The sequence below is a fragment of the Nomascus leucogenys genome, chromosome 10 (assembly GCF_006542625.1).
Source record: "Nomascus leucogenys isolate Asia chromosome 10, Asia_NLE_v1, whole genome shotgun sequence".
Taxonomy (NCBI): domain Eukaryota; kingdom Metazoa; phylum Chordata; class Mammalia; order Primates; family Hylobatidae; genus Nomascus; species Nomascus leucogenys.
This window is the reverse complement of record NC_044390.1, coordinates 2046194-2066460: the sequence shown is the minus strand read 5'-3', so window position 1 is coordinate 2066460 and position 20267 is coordinate 2046194. Positions and strand designations below refer to the sequence as shown.

General features: G+C 48.3%; 1 protein-coding gene across 3 annotated transcripts in view; it reads left to right on the top strand.

The window, feature by feature from the left end:
- The window catches only part of ZNF71 (zinc finger protein 71), a 39095-nt gene extending 24315 nt beyond the window's left edge, over positions 1-14780 (top strand). For 2 of the 3 annotated variants that reach the window (XM_030819527.1, XM_030819528.1), the window contains exons 3-4: positions 2182-2308; positions 9587-14780. In XM_030819527.1, coding sequence (XP_030675387.1) covers positions 2182-2308; positions 9587-11076 — 1617 coding nt within the window. In that variant the 3' untranslated portion in view covers positions 11077-14780. The remainder of the gene's footprint in view (positions 1-2181; positions 2309-9586) is intronic. The other variant, XM_030819529.1, reaches the window with a different exon arrangement.
- The last annotated feature ends 5487 nt before the right edge of the window (positions 14781-20267 follow it).

Sequence of the window (20267 nt, the reverse complement as noted above, 5' to 3'; positions counted from 1 at the left end):
CCTCATAGGTCTGTTTTAAGTTAATAATGAATGAATCAATATGTGCCAAGCACAGTATCTATTTCTCAAGGCTGCTGTGAATAAGTACCACAGACTGTGCAGCTTAAACAAAGGACATTTATTCTGTCACAGTTCTGGAGGCTGGAAATCCCTGATCGAAGTATCCACAGGACCATGCTCCCTCTGAAGGCTCAAGGGAAGGCTCTGTTCCAGGCCTCTCTCCCACCTGCTGGCAAGTTCCCTGGCTTGTGGCAGCATAACTCCATTCTTCACACAGCCTTGTCCTCATGTGCATGTCTGTCTCTGTCCACATTTTTCCTTTCTGAAATGCAAATTAAAACCACCACACCACCTTACCCCAGCCAGGATGGCCATTATTAAAAAGTCAAAAAACAATAGATTGGCGTGGATGTGGTGAAAAGGGAATGCTTATACACTGCTGCTGGGAATGTAAATTAATACAACTTCTTTGGAAAACAGTATTGAGGTTTCTCAAAGAACTAAAAGTAGATCTCCCATTTGATCCAGCAATCTCACTACTTGGTGTCAACCCAAAGGAAAATAAGTAATTATATCAAAAAGACACCTGCACATGTATGTTTATTACAGCACAATTCACAATTGCAAAGATATGCAGTCAACCTAAGTGCCCACCAACCAATGAATAAGAAAAGTGCCCATCAACCCATCGATAAAGAAAATGTGATACACACACAAATAATATATATGTGTATCACATTTATACACATACACACATACATACACACACATACCATGGAATACTACTCAGCTATAAAAAATAATGAAATAATGTCTTTTACAGCAACTTAGATGGAACTAGAGGCCATTATCCTAAGTTAAGTAACTCAGCAATGGAAAACCAAATGCTGTGTGTTCTCACTTATGAGTGGGAGCTAAGCTATGGATATACAGAGGCATACTGAGTGGCATAATAGACTTTGGAAACTCAGAAGGGGGCAAAGTGGCAGGCGGGTGAGGGATGAAAAACTACCTATTGGGTATAATGTACACTATTCAGGTGATGGGTGCACTAAAATCCCAGACTTTACCACTGTACATTTCATCCCTGTAACCAAAAATTACCTGTACCCCTAAAGCTATTGAGATTTTAAAAATTGAAAAACAAATTTCCCCTTTCTATAAGGACACCTGTCCTATTGGATTAGGGCCCCCTACCCCGACTCCAGGATGACCTCATTTTAACTAATTACATCTGCAGCAGCCCTGTTTCCAAATAAGGTCATGTTCTTGAGACCTTCAAGGTTGGGACATCAGCATATGAATTGGGGGGGGTGCTTATAATTCAACCCATACCAACCACTTAGAGTAGTACCTGGCACATAGCAGCTGCTGCATAATGACTGGTGTTGCCTACCTCATCATCACCATCCACCCTGTTCCACCAGGTTCTTTCAGTCCATAGGCTTGTGACGTCTACCACAAAGCTTGTGACATCTACCACAAAGTGCTGCTCCTTCTGCTTGGACTTCTCTCCACTCCCCAGCAGTCTCATCTGCTTTTCACCTTCGAGTCTTGATCCAGGCTCTCTTCCCTACCCAGAATCTCCCACTAAAGACCCAACCACCAGTTCTCTTCACAGACTACTCAGTCTTCCTGGGCACCCCCCACTGCTGGCATTACTCAGGCACCTGGAGACCTTTGTTCATACCTTCATGATTGATTGCGTTTACCAAATTACGTGTCTTTATCTGCCTCCGCCATGAGGAACTAGTTCTTGAACCTTTCGTGTCTGTATCCCAGCACTGGGCTTGCTGCCTGGTGCTTAGTAGGGGCTCAGAAAAGTTAGCTGTGCCCCTGGATTCCATCTGGGGCTCTGCCTCTGCTGTGCTGCTAATGCATTTGTTGATTCACTGGGTTAGATTCACTTTGCCTTCAGTTCCTTTCCATCTGGTTCTCAGATCTGTGACCTTCTGTTCCAGAATGTCTCGTATGGGATTTATTTCTCTGTCAGAGTGCCAACCCAATATAACTAGACACAGAGAAAACTGTGAATGATCTCTTTAGAACTCTGCATCTTATTGAAATCACTTCAGCTACATCCCATCTGCCTCCCCTAAATCCTCTTGCCTTTTCTGGCCATTCCTCCAGGCCTCTGTAAGGAGGGCCCTGCGATGAGCGGATGTGGGTTTCCTCTTACAGGAATCAGTGACGTTCAGGGATGTGACTGTGGACTTCACCCAGGAGGAGTGGCAGCAGCTGGAGCCTGCCCAGAAGGACCTGTACAGGGATGTCATGCTGGAGAACTACAGGAACCTGGTCTCACTGGGTAAGGGGCAGCTTCGTTGAGTTACTCATCATTGGCCCATAACTTCAGGACCACACACACACACAAAAAAGATCAACAGATCTGACTACATGGAAAGTTTTAAAATTTGCTCTACTTGAAGCTAAAAATAAAGTTGATAGATGATGGTATGGGAAATAATATTTCTCGCATGTTTTACATTCAAAGGGCCATAATTATGTAAGCAGCTCCTGGAAATAAGAAAAAGACTAAGCGAATGATAGAATGGACCAAACTTATGAGCTGGTGATTCATAGATGTAGAAATACACAAAGTTACACTTTATGAAAGTTTTTTAAACCTTACTACTGGAGACACACAAATTGAGATACTAGCAGTTTTTGCCCATGAGGTGCACAAAGATCAAAAAAGAATAATAGCCTATATTATGAGGCTGTAGAGGGAAAGACTCTTATTTTAGTAGTATAAAGTTGGGACAGCTCTTTTGGAGGATAGCTTGGCCTTATCAATCAAATATTGAAGGATTCCATTTTCAGAGATCTGTCCTTTAGAAATTATCACGTAAGTATGCAAAGTTTTCTATGGGAAGAATAATCAAGGAAAACGACCTAAATGTCCAGCTGTATAAGACTGGCTGAACGTATCAAGGCCTATCAATATGATGGAAACCAGGCAGCTCTTCAAAGCTGAGGACTGTTGGTAGGCACTGCCATGAAAAGATGTCCCACAACATACTGTTAGGTGAAAACACTCACTTTTGGAATCAGAGTGTGATCCTATTTCTTTAACAGCTTTTCTGGAGGTATTATTGACCTGTAATTAGCTGCGCATATATAAAGGGAAGAGTTTGATGCATTTTGACATAGTGCATACCGAGGAAACCATCACCATGATCAAGATAAAAGGACATATCTGTCATCCCCAAGAGTTTCCTCATCCTCCTTTATTACCCCTCTCTCCCCTTCCTCAACGCCCATCCCCAGGAATCCCCTGGTCTGCTTTATATCCCTGTGGTTGAGTTTGCATATGCTCTCCAGTTTTATATACATGCAATCATACAGTATGTACCCTTTTTTTTTGGTCTGGCTTTTTTTTTTGGTTTGACTTGTCATTATTTTGAGATTCACCCATGTCATTGCATGTCTCATAGTTCATTTATTTTTATCTCTGTGTATTATTCTACTGTATGGGTATGCCACAATTTGTTTAGCCATTCACCTGGTGATCAACATTTGGGTCATTTCCAGTTCTGGGCTATTACAAATAAAGCTGCTGTGAACATTTGTGAACAGTTCTTTGTGTAGACATTTGCTTTTCCTTCTGTTGAGTGGAAAGTCTGGATCATGTGCTACATGTATATTTAACTTGTTTAAGAAACTGACAACCTGTTTTCCAAAGTGATTGTACTATTTCACATTTCCACCAGCAGCACACAAGCTTCATTCTAATTGCTTTATATTTTAAATTTAGCCTCCCTTGCAGGTGTGTGGTCTCATCACTGCGCTTTTCATTTGATACTGATAATCTTTTCATGAGCTTATTTGATGTTTGTATATTCTCTTTGGTAAAGTATCCATTCAAGTCTTTTGCCTGTTTTTTTTTTCTGTTGGGTTATTATTGAATTTGGAAAGTTCATTATGTATTCTTGATACAAGGTTTTTTTAGATATATGCTGTGCAAATATTTCCTCCCATTCTGTGGATTGTGTTTTCACTTTCTTGATGGCATTATTTCTGACTCTAAAGTTTTTAATTTTGATGTAGTGCGATGTATCTATTTTTTGTTGTTCTCGTTGCCTGTATTTTTGGTGTTATATCTAAACAATCTTAACTCAAAGTCATGAAGATTTATTCCTGTGTTTTATTCTAAGGTTTTAGTGGTTTAGCTCTTCGCTGAGGTCTCTGATCCATTTTGAATTAATTTTTGTGAATGATGTAAGAAAGGGGCGCAACATCATTCCTTTGCACATGAATATCCAGGTGCCCCAGCGCAATTTGTTGAAGAGCAGAAGTTTTTAATTCAATGAAGTCCAGTTTATCAACTTTTTGGTTTTGGTGTCATTTGTAAGAAATCTTGGCCTATCCCAAGGCCTCAGAGGTTTTCTTCTGTAAGTTATATAGTTTCAGGTTTTACATTTTGTTCTTTGATCTATTTAATTTCTTAATATGATGTAAAGTATTAATCCAAGTTTATTGGGGTATGTGAAGGGGACAAATGTATGTCTAGTTGTCCAGCACCATTTGTTGAAAAGACCACTTTCTCCAATGAATTGCCTTTGCACTTTTCTCAAAAATCACTTGTCCATACAAGTGTGGGTCCAATTCTGAATCCTGTTCTGCCCATCTGTTTGTCTGCCTTTGTACCAATACCAAGCAATGTCATCCTTTCAGATCTTGCTTTTATGACTGTGCCCAGTCTAGAATGGCATTCTCCTCAAGATCATTCTGGGTTTTCTACCCAAAGCCCCATGAATGACAAGGTTTTACAGTCTGATTGGTAGGAAAAGGCACTGTTCCCAGCCCTGTGTCAGCTCTGGGCACTGTTTTCAAATCCTTTCAGATGGTTTTTTCCTGTGTTGGGTAGTTTCCTGACATGCACGTTTTGACCAATAGTCTGCTAAATACTGGAGGGAGTTCCTTGCAGGTCTTCAGAACACTCTTTGTGCAGCTCATTCTTCTCTAGTCTGTCCTGGGAACTCTATCTGCCTTGGTCTCTCAGCTCTGTCTCCTCAACTTGGGGAGTTGGCCAGACTGTACCTCAATTTAGATTTCCTTTGTCAGAGCCTGGAAACTTCCCAGACAGCAAGCTGGGGCAGTCGTAGGACCCACCTCATTTGATTTTCTTCTCTCAGGGATTGTTGCCCTTCATTGCCTGATATTCAGTGTCTTCACAACCATTATTTTATATATTTTGTTTTAGGCTCAAGGGAATCTTATCCTTTATACTCCGTCTTGGACGAAAGCCCCATTTGGGGGAAAAATGTGTGTGTGCATGTACAGGTGTGTTGTGTGTATTTTTTAAAAGGTATGCTTTGGAGGGGAGTCTAAAATATAAACCAAACTGTTAACTCTGGGGAGTAAGATCACAGGAGACTTCCATTTTCTTTTCTTTTCTTTTTTTTTTTTTTGAGACAGAGTCTTGCTCTGTCGCCCAAGCTGGAGTGCAGTGGCATGATCAGAGCTCACTGCAACCTCCACCTCCCAGGTTCAAGCGATTCTCCTGCCTCAGCCTCCTAAGTAGCTGGGATTACAGGTGCCCGCCACCACACCCAGCTAATTCTTGTATTTTTAGTAGAGATAGGTTTCACCATGTTGGCCAGGCTGGTCTCGAACTCCTGACCAAGTGATCTGCCTGATTCAGCCTCCCAATGTGCTGAGATTACAGAGACCTCCATTTTCTCTGTTACTATTTTGGTGTTTGATGTTTTAAAAACAAGTGTGAATTACTTTGTAATCAGAAACAAGCGTAGAAAGACAGAAAACTGAAAAACTATGAAGGACAAGAGATTTAGCAATGTGAAAAAAGAATGCACCTATATTTGTATCAAAAGGAATGAATAGCGTTTTGCATATTAATGGCTTTTGGCCAAAGTGCCCTCTGCAGAAGCTTGGGATGTCTCCAATGACAGTGGCCATGCCATCAGACATTCTGCTCTTTTGCTGACCTGACTAGAGAAAAGGTGTGATCGGGTAGTTTTAATCTGGGTGGCATGGAACTGTGTTTTCACAGCTTAACTGTGGTTAAGCACTGTGTTTGCCGTTTGCAGATGATCTCTACTGCAGGGTTTTAACCTGAGAAAGGGGGGGTGGCTTCCTTCCCCCTGTCCCTCTGCTCGTATTTTGCCCCCAGCTCTCCTGATTTCTCCAGGTCATGTTCACTCCAGGAGACTTCCAGCTGTATTCACAACCAAGACCTCCTGGTCCTCTCCGATCGCCGCCAGCTCATATTCCAGAGCATCTCAGACTCCATCGGCCCCAAACCAAATTCGCCATCACCCCTGGAGACAGTCTTCTCTCCACCCAGTCTACACCCCACACTACCATCTGTGCCAGCATCTGGGCATTGTGCCACACCCTGACTAGGGTCTCTAAACCACGATCATTCTCCTGCATGAAGTATTTCTCAGCTCTTTTCCTCTGAGATGGGAAAAGTGATGCATGGTAATATAGCCACTCCTCAGGAGCCACAGCTCAGGGGCCACACTGCCAGGGCTTGAATCCTGCTGTGCCTCAGGTGTATTGTGCCCTCGAGTACATCTCTGACTCTGTTCTTGAATCTCTGTTTCCTCGTCAGCAAAATGGGGATGGTCGTAACTGTCTACTACTGTGTGTAACTCACGTATGATTGTGAGGGTCTCCAGAGATCTGTGCAAATTGCTCAGCACTGTGCCAGGCGTGTTGCCAGTGCTCCATACTCGCTTATCTGGTACCTTCTGTGTGCGGGCTGTGTGAGGAGCTGGGGGGTGAGCAAGGCCCTTGCCTCTTGTGGAGCTGACTCCTGCTGGGGGCTGATAATAATCAGATCAAGGGACAGGCAGAGAAAAATTGCCACAGGTCACTGTGTGTTCATAAAGAAGTGGGCAGGAGGACCTTCCTTACATAGGGTGGATTGGGAAGGCTCCCGCGGGGTTGTGGGGAAACAGGCCTGAAGGATAAGGACATCCACCGCAGGTCCACAGGACAGTGGGTGCAGAGGCCCTGAGGCAGGAAGAACACACGGACAAGAGGGAGAGCATGGTGATGAGAAATTGGGAGGGAGGGTGGGCAGGGGATGACTCAGGCAGGCCGGCTGGTTGCTGAGGGCCCTGAGGCTGCTGGAGTTCCTGGCATCATTCTCAGTACAGTAGGGAGGCCACAGGAGGGTTGATCTGACTCCTCAGAAGACCACACTCCCGGAGGAGTGGAGGACTCATCGCAGGGGTGAGAATGGGATGGGGAGGACAGAGAGGAGCTGCTGTTGCATTTCAGGCAAGGACCCGCAGTGGCCAGCCTGCTCTTTTGTCAGTGGGGACTGGGAGATTTGGTCTGATTCAGGCCATTTGCGCACAGCGACGCTTGCCAGCAGTCAGGACAGTGGGAGGGAAAGGGCAAGTCAGGGTGTCTGCTAAGTTTCTCTAAAACAATTTTTTAAATTTTATATTTAAAACTGAAAAATATATACAGAACATAAAATGTACCATTTTAACCACTTTTAGGAGTATGGTTCAGTGGCCTTAAGGACATTGATGTTGTTGTGAAGCCATCACCGCCATCCATCCCCAGAGCTCTTTTCATCTCCCACAAATGAAACCCTATCCCCATTAAACACCAGCTCCCACCCACTCCTCAGTCCCCAGCATCCTCTGTTCTACCGTCTGTCTCGGGGAATCCGACCTCCAGGTACCTCAGATGAGTGGAATCACATGGCATCCATCCTTTCCTGTCTCATTTATTTTACTAAGTCTCTTTGATGGGCTTTGCTTTTTTAAAAAATGTTTTTCATGGGGAAAGTCTGAAATCCTAAGTTTCCTATCGGATGTGTTAGGCTTGGGCTATCCAATTGAGATGCTGGGCTTTTTTGAACAGTTTGGACATAGCCCAGAAAGCAGGTCTGGGCTGGAGGTGTATGTTTGAGCAGCATCAGCCTGTGGATCCAGACTCACTTCGTGTGGCTTTGAAGGATCTAACATTTAGATCCAGACTCACTTCGTATGGCTTTGAAGGTCCGGTGTGATTCAGGAGAGGGGTCTCAAACTCAGGTGGCCTCAGGAAACACCAGGTGGATCATTTATGTGGGGGAGGGGGACAGCTGCTGCCCCACGCAATGTCTTGTCACCCATAGGAATGAGGCTCCATGTGGCCATATCTTCATGTTTTTTATGAGCTAGCAGCCACATGGACAGCAACTTTTAAATGCTGGGAATGAGTCCCCTGATGCAGAGTCTAGACTCCACCTAGGCTAGAAATCGAGGTTTAGAAATGAACAGGATACACATGGAAGGTGATTGAAGCTGTGGGCACAGAGGTAGTTAGCCAGGGAGGGGTGGATGAGCAGAGAAGAGGGTCTGAACCCAAGCTCCACGGAATGCCTGCCACCCAAGAACCAGGCAGCAGAGAGGGGTGTGACGGAGCAACAGAAGCAATTGTGAGACCCCAAGTCATGTGATTATTGTGGGTTCAAGTGAGTGGTCCTGTGTGTATGAACTCTTAGTGCTGAGACTGATGAAAGGGCCGGGGTGTGGGAGGGCTGGGGCCAGCCAGGGCAGGTGCGTGATGAGCTAGCAGGAGCCAGAGCCCCAGCCAAGGGAGGGCATCTTGCAGCCAGCAGCCCCGGGGCAGCCACACCAGAGAAGTGGCAAAGGGGCCGGAGAAATGCCCGATTTTTCTCTCATTTCACTTCCAGTTTCCTGCCTTTGGCCAAACACACAGGAAGCCAGTGGGCAAAGTCAGCATCCTGAGTACAGGGCAGGTCAGAGAAGGGTGGAGAATAGAAAGTGGGTCGAAGGAGTAGAGAATAACAAACACATGCCATATAAATGCTAGCTATTTATTATTTCTTTATTCTTTTTCTTTTTTCAATATTTATTTATTTATTTATTTTTTAACAGACAGGGTCTCACCCTTTCACCCATGCTGGAGTGCAGTGACGTGATCATAGCTCACTGCAACCTCGAATTCTTGGGCTCAAGTGATCGTCCCACCTCAGCCTCTCAAGTAGCTGGAACAATAGGCATGTGCCACCATGCCCGGCTGATTTTTAAAAAAAATTTTAGTAGAGGCAGCGTGGGGGTCTCACTATGTTGCCCAGGCTGGTCTCAAGCAATCCTTGTCTCAGCCTCTCAAAGTGTTGGGATTACAGGCATGAGCCACTGTGCCTGGCCATCTTATTATTTCCGATAAAAACTGTTGCTTGAGGAGCATGACTGGTTGTGGATCTGCAGGATGAAGTGAGGAGGCCCTGCAAGTCAGTAGCTGGCTGCAATCATTTCTACTCGGGTTTGCAGAGCCTGCCCTTCGCTCCCTGCAAGCCCAGCTCACTGCTGCAGTTTCTCTCCAGGTGTGCCTGTCATCCCTCTTCTGAAGGGACATTTGCTCTCCCTGTTCACCTCCTGTGTTGACTCTGCCTCATAAACCACATTGGCCTCAGTTCCATGCCTCCCTCCTCCCTCCCTCTCTGATCCGAGGTTCTTCTTTGCTGACTCGCTCTGTGCCTTGGGCCTCATTGGGGTCGGTTTCATTTACTCCTTCCTGCTGTGGAGCTTCCTCACTCCCAGCATCTTTAACTACATATATTTGCATCTTCTGTTTTTGTTTTTTTCAGACTGGGAGACTAGACCTGAAATGAAAGAGTTGGATCCAAAGAATGACATTTCGGAAGACAAGCCCTCCGTTGTTGGGGTGGCTACGGGGGGACCCATGAGGAATGGTGCCAGGGGTCCTGGCTCAGAAAGAGTGTGGGAACCAGGCAGCTGGCCAGAGAGGCCGCGGGGAGATGCAGGTGCCGAGTGGGAGCCATTGGGAATTCCCCATGGGAACAAACTCCTGGGGGGCTCAGTACCCGGATGTCATGAACTGAAGGCATTTGCCAACCAAAGCTGTGTCCTGGTCCCACCACGGCTGGACCACCCCACAGAAAAGGGGGCCTGTCCACCCATAAGGCATGGCAAGAACTTCTCCAGCACTTCAGACCTCAGTAAGCCCCCCATGTCCTGCGAGGAGAAGAAAACCTATGACTGCAGCGAGTGTGGCAAGGCCTTTAGCCGAAGCTCGTCCCTGATAAAGCACCAAAGGATCCACACGGGAGAAAAGCCGTTTGAGTGCGACACCTGTGGGAAGCACTTCATCGAGCGCTCGTCCCTCACCATCCACCAGCGGGTGCACACGGGCGAGAAGCCCTATGCCTGCGGGGACTGCGGCAAGGCCTTCAGCCAGCGCATGAACCTCACTGTGCACCAGCGCACGCACACGGGCGAGAAGCCGTATGTGTGCGACGTGTGTGGGAAGGCCTTCCGGAAGACCTCCTCTCTCACCCAGCACGAGCGCATCCACACGGGGGAGAAGCCCTACGCGTGCGGGGACTGCGGCAAGGCCTTCAGCCAGAACATGCACCTCATCGTGCACCAGCGCACGCACACCGGGGAGAAGCCGTACGTGTGCCCCGAGTGCGGGCGAGCCTTCAGCCAGAACATGCACCTGACCGAGCACCAGCGCACGCACACCGGGGAGAAGCCGTACGCCTGCAAGGAGTGCGGCAAGGCCTTCAACAAGAGCTCCTCGCTCACCCTGCACCAGAGGAACCACACCGGCGAGAAGCCCTACGTGTGCGGCGAGTGCGGCAAGGCCTTCAGCCAGAGCTCCTACCTCATCCAGCACCAGCGCTTCCACATCGGGGTGAAGCCGTTCGAGTGCAGCGAGTGCGGCAAGGCCTTCAGCAAGAACTCCTCGCTCACGCAGCACCAGCGCATCCACACCGGGGAGAAGCCCTACGAGTGCTACATCTGCAAGAAGCACTTCACGGGGCGCTCGTCCCTCATCGTGCACCAGATCGTGCACACCGGGGAGAAGCCCTACGTGTGCGGCGAGTGCGGCAAGGCCTTCAGCCAGAGCGCCTACCTCATCGAGCACCAGCGGATCCACACCGGCGAGAAGCCGTACAGGTGCGGCCAGTGCGGGAAGTCCTTCATCAAGAACTCCTCCCTCACTGTGCACCAGCGGATCCACACGGGCGAGAAGCCCTACCGATGCGGCGAGTGCGGGAAGACCTTCAGCCGGAACACGAACCTGACGCGCCACCTGCGGATTCACACCTGAGCCCCTCTGTGCAGGGCTCTCCCTGGGGGTGCTCGGGACGGACGCCAGATGGGTGCGCGCTTTGTCAGCAGTGCTGTGAGAAGTTCTCCCCTGGGGTGGGGACTCGGGGTCAGGGGAGCTCAGGAATGTGGGGTTGTGGAGGGGCTGGCTGATCACACATGCCCCTCCTTACTGAGGCTCAGAAAGCAAGCCCCTCGGTGTCTGACGTATCTGGGGACACTTCAAGGTTCACTGTAGCTGAGCCGTGGCCGCTGGTAACAGACATCAGGGTTCCAGACTAGCCCTCTGAGTAACTGTACTACAAGCTTGGACAGGTCATGCCCGCCTCCACATCTCTGTTTCTTCAGTGGGAAAGTGGAGCTGGTGGAGGGGAGGGAGGAGACATCTCCCTCTTTGTCAGATACACCCTGGAGTCCACATGCAGCTTGTCACCATCTGCATTTTCTCGGTGGGTTGGGAGCTTGAGGGCCTTCCTATCCCTCCACCCACCATTTCCCTGCAGTGCGCGCTGGCAGCCACCAAGCTAGGAAGTGGCAGGAGTTTGCCACTTGTTTGTGAGGGGAAAAAAATTTTTTTTCAGAGTTAGCAAATAACAGTAACTACTGCTTTGAATGCCAAAGTTTCTTCGAGTGGTCTGTTACATTTTTTTAAAATAAAACTTTTAATTAAGGGAAACTATGTTATTTTAAACAGTCTTCTGTTTTGGCCAGTTGTCTGGTCAAAATCGGCTTCAGTGATTGTAGGAGGGGCAAGAGGGAAAAGAAACAGCAGCAGGTTTGATATTCAGGATGAAATATGCATGGATTCAGTAAGTATATACATCTGAGCACAGACTATTTTTATAGTGATTTTTGCAGCTAAATGTGAAGGCAACTGTCTTAAGTCCCTTCCTGCTGCTGTAACAGAAGACCTTAGACTGGGCGATTTATAAACAATAGAATTTGTCACTCATGGTTCTGGATGCTGGGAAGTCCAAGATCAAGGCTCTGGCAGATTTGGTGTCTGATGGGGTATGTTCTTCATAGGTAGTGCTTGTGTCTTGATGTGTGTCTTTACGTGGTTGTAAACGGCAGACTTCCTCAGGCCCCTTATAAGGGTGCTAATCCCAGTCACAAGGGCCCTGACCTCATGACCTCGTGACCTCCCAAAGGTCCCCCCTCTTCATACTGTTACATTGGGGATCAAGTTTCTAACTCGTGAATACGGGGAGGAACCAACAGACCATATCAGTAACTTCGAGTGAGTTTCCTAAGGCCGATTGAAGCTCTGTTTACACATAAGAGTGTTCCCCAAAGTGCGCTTTCCCTGGGGCCTTTTAGGCCATCCTTTTTGTTTTGTTATTTGATACTACTGGTTGCTAATGTCCTGGCATTTCCAGTTGTTCCACGCTCCCTGACAGTGGTATACACAAAGAAATAATACAGAAAAAAAATTATATCGGCAAGCACATTCTGCAAATAAGAAAAACAGCCACTCTGGCATGTATAAACAAGGTGGACCATTTTTCAAATTCTGGCAGTCAAGTGGGCCTCAGGGTGGGTTTGATTCAGGCTTTCATCGTTGGAGCCATAGCTCTGGTTCTCTGTGATTCTCTGGCTCTCCCCTCATGAGTTAGCATCATCCTTGGGCTGGCTTCCCACGTGGGATTGTGGTGGTTTCCAGCAGCGAGTCTTGATCAGACATTGCTTTAGTTGCATCTGTTGTGGGAATAAATGAGAATATGTATGCACTGCAGAGAATGGAGTGTTACAACAGTCAGCAAATATTAGCTAAATGTACACAAGATTTTACTACTCTTTAGTGGCAAAATGGAGGGGGAAGACCTTCTAAGGCTCTTTGGAGAGATGAAATGGCTCATTTAACCCTCACAAGATCCTTGAGGTAGGGATTCATGTGCATGTTGTATAGATAAGGAATCTGAGGTTCAGTGAGGCAAGGTAAGCCTCCTGAGGGCACACAGCATGGAAGTGGAGGGGCCAGGGTGTGAGCTGGGGTCCACCTGGGCTCCGAGGTCCATGCTCCTTACCTACACTGGACTACTTCTAGAGATGGACATATTGAATTTCCCAGGACTTGACTCCTGGCCTTGGTTTCCTGGACTCCCCCATGTGTGAAGCAGAGATGGGATCGAGGCCGCACCACCACCATCCCCCTCTCCCATCCAGAAAACCGGCCGGCCGCCTCTCAGGTCCCTCCTGTTTCTTTTCCCTGCAGCCCAAGCTGATGTGGAGGGCATTGAGGCTCTCTGGGGGGATGCTGTGGTACCAGGTGGGTCTCACATCCCTGGTCTCCTGCCTCCTGGGCAAGCTCCCCACTCAGGGCTCCACGTTTCCCTAAGAGGAACCCCGAGGGGGCTGGAATAATGGCCACATTGATGGAGTCACTTGTCCACCTCTGAGGGGGCGCTCTCATCACCCCCACTCTACAGTTGGGGAAACAGGCTCACAGAGGTTCAGCCACCTGCCCAAGGTCACACAGCTCCTGGATTCAAACTCAGTCTGACTCCAGAAGCTGGACTGCAGTCCATGGCACCACTCCACCCCCCAGTTCTTCAGTCAGGTACTTACTGAAGCCAAATTAAATTTACCCCCCTGAAAATGTGGGTTTGGCAGGGATCAAGCAGGTCAGGAACCTGCTTTTTAACAAGTCTTCTATCCCATACATCTGTCCAAGGCACTATTTGGGGTTATGTGCTGGCCTTCGGGTTCACCCTCATGGGGCCCTGTGTCCCTGTGTCCCCAGGCCTGACCCAAGCCTGGCCTTGAGGTAGAGGTCGTAGGTGCTGGGTGGGGTCTGAATGACCTCTTTACTCACTCGGAGTAAATGCCAAACTCCTCACAAACCCCCATGTGACGCAGCCTCTCCCAGCTCCCGTCCCGCTCCCCCTCCTCACTCTGCTCCAGCCACACTGGAGCAGTCCCAGCGCTGGCCCAGCCCACTCCCACCGCAGGGGCCTCTCCCTTCCTGGCCTGGCACCCACACTGAGCTTCCTCAGGTCCCTGATGCTCAGTTTCACGTGTTGGCCTGGCTGGGCTCCAATGCCCCGCAGTTCCATCACACAGAGAGTCCCGGTGGTGCTGAGAAGACACTTTATAGATGTGGACGCCACCCATGTCAGCTGACTTTAAGTAAACGATTATTATCTGCAATGTGGGTGGGCCTCATCTCATCAGTTGAAGGCCCTAAGAGCAAAACCAGTTTATTGGAGAGGAAGAAGCTCTGCCTCAGGATTACAGTGCCAACTCCAGCCTGAGTTTCCAGCCTACCAGCCTGCCTTATGGATTTGGGACTTGCCAGCTCCCACGGTAGCATGAGCCGGTTATTTAAATTAAATCTATTTATATATAAAAGTATACATATGCCATGTGTATAACAAGAAATATGAGGTATATAAAAGGATATGTATAAGATATATATAGGGTAGGGCATGGTGGCCCACACCTGTAATCCCAGCAATTTGGGAGGCCAAGGTGGGAGGATTGCTTGAGACCAGGAGTGTGAGACCAGCCTGGGCAACATAGCAAGACCTCATCTCTACAAAAACGTTAGAAAAATTAGCCAGGTGTGGTGGCATGTGCCTGTAGTCCCAGCTACTCAAGAGACGGAGGTGAGAGGATTGCCCGAGTCCAGGAATTAGAGGTTGCAGTGAGGTATGATCGTGCCATTGCACTCTAGCCTGGGTGACAGGGGAAGACATTCTCTCTCTCTCAAAAAAAAAAAAAAAAAAAAAAAGATCAGGCAAGTTGGCTTATGCCTGTAATCCCAGCACTTTGGGAGGATGAGGCAGGCAGATCACCTGAGGTCAGGAGTTTGAGATCAGCCTGGCCAACATGGTGAAACCCCGTCTCTACTAAAAATACAAAATTAGCTGGGCATGGTGGCATGTGTCTGTAATCTCAGCTACTTGGGATACTGAGACAGGAAAATCACTTGAACCCAAGAGACGGAGGTTGCAGTGAGCTGAGATCATGCCACTGCACTCCAGCCTGGCCGACAGAGTGAGACTCTGTCTCAAAAAAAAAAAATCTATATAGGATGTATAATGTATATATAATAAATATATAATATATATAATAGCGTATATATGATGTATCTATATGGATATATATGATCTAAATAAGGCAATCTATATGATAGAACATATATAAATATATTAAGTTTATCACTACTGCCTCTCTGGAGAACCCTAACTGATACGAGGCCCTCCCTGATCACCCTCCTTCCCCTGCTTCATATTCCCCATCACACGCACTGCAGTCTGTATTGATACCTATTTTCTTTCTTTACCATCCATCTCCATCACGGGCATTCAGATAGAGATCTGCATGTTGCTGGTTCTGCTCACTGTTTCCCCAGCACTTGGCACAGCACAGGCACATAGTAGGTGCTCAGTAAGTGTCCGTTGAATAAAAAAGTTAATTGTAGGTGCTCAATAAATGCTTCCCGGCTGAATCACGAATAAGCAAGTGAGTTTTCTGAGGCAGCAGTCCATTCCACCCTGGACCTAACGTAGTCCCTGGAGACCTGGATCTGACTTGGATTCCTCAGCCTTTTGTCCACAGCCCCTGTCTGATTTAAAATGTAGGTTTTATTCTTATTCCGGGAAGGTGAGGCCCATAGGTCAGGAGACACCTTTTTCACCAGGGAGTGAAAAGAGAGTTGCTACAGTTCCTGAGAGGAGAGGGCAGAGCCAGGCCACACAGGGAAGCCCAGGGCAGGTCAGGAGGCGGAGGGGCTGGGGAAAGACGGGGGCAGGAGCTTCTCTGTCGCTTCCACAGCAAGGAGCAGGATTGGCTTCTCTGAGTAATTAACAGTTCTGGGGCACAGGGGCTGCCCTGGTTGTCTGGTTCTCAGCCCTCGGTGATGAGGGCAAGTGCACAGAGCCCCTGAGTGTGGGAGCCCAGTTGGGGACGTGCTGGGTGTGGGCTCTGGATTGGGTGGTTTGCTTGTGAAAGGCACACTCTCAGGGGGATTGTTTGCTGTCTCTAGGAATCACCCAGATCTGGGAGGGACAGTCCCTCCAAGGTCGGCAAGGCTCCAAAATGTCAAAGCATCAGAAAATAAAAGGCATGGTTCATACACCTTTGCCCCAGCCAGAGATAATCCCCTGCATTCAGCCTTAGCGTGGGCAGCTGGAGAAGGCTCCGGGCCCAGGCATTGGCTGAGCGGCAGCCTCAGGAGACCCAGGCTGCAGAGGGAAGGCCCTTCTGCTCCTCCCTGCCTGGACACCGTCTTATTGTAGGAATCCCAGTCAGTACCCGGGAACCCAGTGTGCCTGCCCCAGAGCATGACGCAGGGGCATCCTGGGTGGACTGATGCCCCTGGCAGCCATGGATTCCTGGCCTGAGAATGGTCCAACTGAGAGGCTGGGCCTCAGCTCACAGCCTCAGATATGAGAGAGGAGGAAGCTCTTCCTGCAGAATCCCAGCGTGGTGGCAGTTTCCGAATTACATGAGATGAGCTAGGGATCCTCTCTGAGATCACGGACTTTTCTATGACCCCTGACAGGCCAGGTGTAGGGCCATGAACATGAGTGATTTGAGTCAAGCAGGTGCACTATCCAACACACACCTTACGGCCCTAATAATATTTTATTATACACACTATTATTTATTAATAGAAAGTTTGTATTTGTAATAGAGTCTTAAATATTTATATATAAGAGCTACATACATTAACAGGGCTTACGTCATTAATATAGGGTAATACTATTCTCGCTTTCAATTGAGGAAACAGGCTCAGAACACTAATAATTTGTTCGAGATCATGGAGATGAAAAGCCAGACTTTATGTGCAATGTTTCTGATTTCTAAATGGCAACAAATTTACATATCTATTAAGAAACGCTATTTTGGGTCAGGCGTGGTGATGTGTGCCTGTCCTCCCAGCCACTCTGGAGGCCAAGGTGGGAGGATTCCTTGAGGCCAGAAGTTGGAGGCTGCAGTGAGCCATGATTGTTCCACTGCACTCCAGTCGGGGCAGGAGAGTGAGAGGTTATCTCAAAACAAACAAAAAAATATATGCTCTTTGGGCCTGGACTGGACAGGCCACACAAAATACCCCTGGGGGAGAAGGAGATTTGACTCCTGGCTTGCAGCCTGTGTAGGGCCACCAAGTGATCAGGTGGTGTCTGGAGTCAGCGAATCCTGGGCCCAGCTACTAGTTCCATCACTTACGAGCTGGTGCTCGCTGAGCTCACTTGGTACCTGGGGATGGTCCTAGCATCTTATGCACAGGGGTGAGGCTCCGGGTGAGGTCGCAGATCTTGTGCTGGTTGGCATGGACTGGATGCATCAACAAGCCCCAGAGACCAGGAGACATCCCACGCTGGAAAGTATTCCTCATGCATCAAGTCTGATTCTGCTGTTCTCCCTCAGTCAGAGGATCTACTCCATGGGGTGACTCAGGGATCCAAGCTCCCTCCACTGTAATTTCTCAAGTAGACATCTAGGCAGCAGACAGGGGAGGGCAAAGCCATTTCTGGACACATAGCTCTCCTCTCCTTCCACTGGTGAGCAGTGTTCCTTGCACCCTCCTGCACACAAAGGGTCATGGGAAGTGCAGTCTCTGGTAGGGGGTCAGCCAATTCCCAGGACCAACTCCACACCCTGGAAGAAAGGTGCAATGGTCTAAATTTGTGTGTCTCCCCAAAATTTACATGTTGAAACCCTAACCCCCAAGGGGATGGTGTTAGGAGATAGGGCCTTTGGGAGGTGATGAGGTCATGAGGGTGGGGCCTCATCAATAGGATTAGTGCCTTTATGAAAGGGACCCCAGAGAGCTCCCTCACTCCTTCCTCCGTGTGTGGGCACAGCAAGAGGGCTCCATCTATGAACAGGGAATGGGCCTGCACCACACACTGAATCTGCTGGCACCTTGACCTCGGCCTTCCCAGGCTCCAGAACCGTGAGCAATGAATGTCTGTTGTGTATAAGCCACCCAGCCTGTGATATTGTTACAGCAGCCCAAAAAGAAAACACAGAGTTTGAGGAGAGGCTGGCCCTCCCTGCTACCCAAAGCCCAGGGTGGTACCAGCACATGTAGACATCAGGTACAGGTATAAAAAGTTAAATTCCCAGTTAAATTCCCAAGTTAAATTCCCAGTTAAATTCCCAAGTTAAATTGTGGGGGCATTTCTGAGCCATGACAGTAACAGAATAAATTGCCACCCCTGCCTGGTCCCAGCAATGCTCACCCCTTGCTGGGACGATTGCAGAGGTCTCCCCGCCTCACCCTTGCTCCATTCTCCCTGCCCAGAGCCTGTTCGCCATGCAGAAGCCCTTCACGTCCCTCTTCTGACCATAACCCTCCATGGCTAAATTACATTCAAAGACATAGAGACTGTGTTGGAATAAATTGTATTGAAAGACATACAGACTGTGCCTATTTGAACCAGATGAAGTTCTAAGGGCTGGAGAAACAGCTATGAACAAGACTTACAAAACCCCTGCCCTCGTGGGGTTGATGTTCTTCTGGGAAGTGACAATTTTTTTAAAAGCCGTGGAGAAAAAATATCAGAAAGAGGAGGGTACTATGCACAGAGTTGGGGCAGGTTCTAGATTTAAGAAGGTGGTGGGTGAAGGCACCCTGAGGAGGAGACAGGAGGAAAGCAGAAACTCAGAGGCAGAACAAGGCAGATAGGGATGTGGGGGAAAGTGTTTCAGGAAGAAGGAACAGCTAGGGCAGAGGCCCTGGGTTTCATCCACACCTGAGGCAGAGTGACAAGAGGACAGAGAGCAGACGGGGGCTGGATCAGGAGGGGTGCTGGCCGGCGGGGTGAAGACTGCAGCTTGACGGGGTGAGGTGGGAGCCATGGAGGGTTATGGGCAGAGGAGGGACGTGATGGGCTTCTGTGCGGAGAACAGGCCAGGGCAGGGAGAATGGAGCAAGGGTGAAGTGGGGAGACCCCTGCAGTTGTCCCGTGAGGGGTGAGCGTGGCTGGGACCAGGCAGGGGTGGCGAGAAGGTGATGGATTCTGGGTAGGTTTTGAAGGTAAATCCGTGATACTATGAACTTTGGGCACTTGGGGGGAAGCATGGGAGGGGGAGTCGAGGGATAAAAGACAACATATATGGTGCAGTGTGATGGGTGCACCAGAATCTCACAAATCACCACTAAAGAACTTACTTGTGTAACCAAATTCCACCTGTACCCCAATAACTTATGGAAAAATAAAATAAAATAATAATAATAGAAAGTAAAGCCAATGGGATTTATGATCCAACACAGCATCCAACTCCACTGTATAAATCTTGGGTCTCCAATAGGAAGGCACAGCTCTGAAGGAGTCTGGGCTGGTGAGTGTTACAGGCTGAATTGTGCCCCCCACCAAATTGAAAGGCTGATGTCCTAACCCCAGTACTTCCCAATACAGTGACTGTATTGGGACATGGGGCCTTTAACCAGGTGATCAAGGTCAAATGAGGTCACTAGGGCCAGCCCTAATCCAATCTGCTGGTGTAATTACAAGGAAAGTAGGACTCAGACACATACAGAGGGTCGACCATTTACAAGCTAAGGAGGGAGGCCTCCAGGAAACCAACCCTGCCAATAAATGACAGTGTGTCCCTTCGGAGGCTAAACCCCAAGAGGCCCCTGTGCTCTCTCTTCCTCTCAGGTCCCTGCTCAGCCATGTGCACTGGCTTGCGCTAGCTTGCTGGAGGATGACAGGCCCATGGGGGAAGTCATCCTGGTTAAAAGTATTCTAGGCCAGCCAGCACAACCCCCAGCCCACAGTCCAAGCTGTGGCCAGATACGGGAGCAAGTCCAGCCAACATCAGCCAAACTCAGATCAGCGGAACTGTCTAGCTGGTTCATAACTTCATGAACTATAATAAATAATGGTTGTTTCTGTTTTAAGCTTCTAAATGTTGCCATGGTTGGTTATACAGCAATAGCTAACTAATACACCTTCCCAGAGCAATGTCTTTATTGGTATTCCCACCACCAATGTATAAGAACACTTATCTCAGTTACTCCCTGACCTATCCTGAGGAGTAACTGCAAACTTCTGATTTTTTAGATCTTCAAGGGTCCAGGGTGGGTGTGTAGAGACTGCTCATTGTTCCCCAACATCTGCTGTCTCCTTCTTCCATAGTACTTGAACACTTACATTTTAGCGGCATTTCCCAGTCTCCCTTGCAGCTAGGTGTGGCCATGTGACTAGGTTCCAACCAATGAGGTATAAGTAG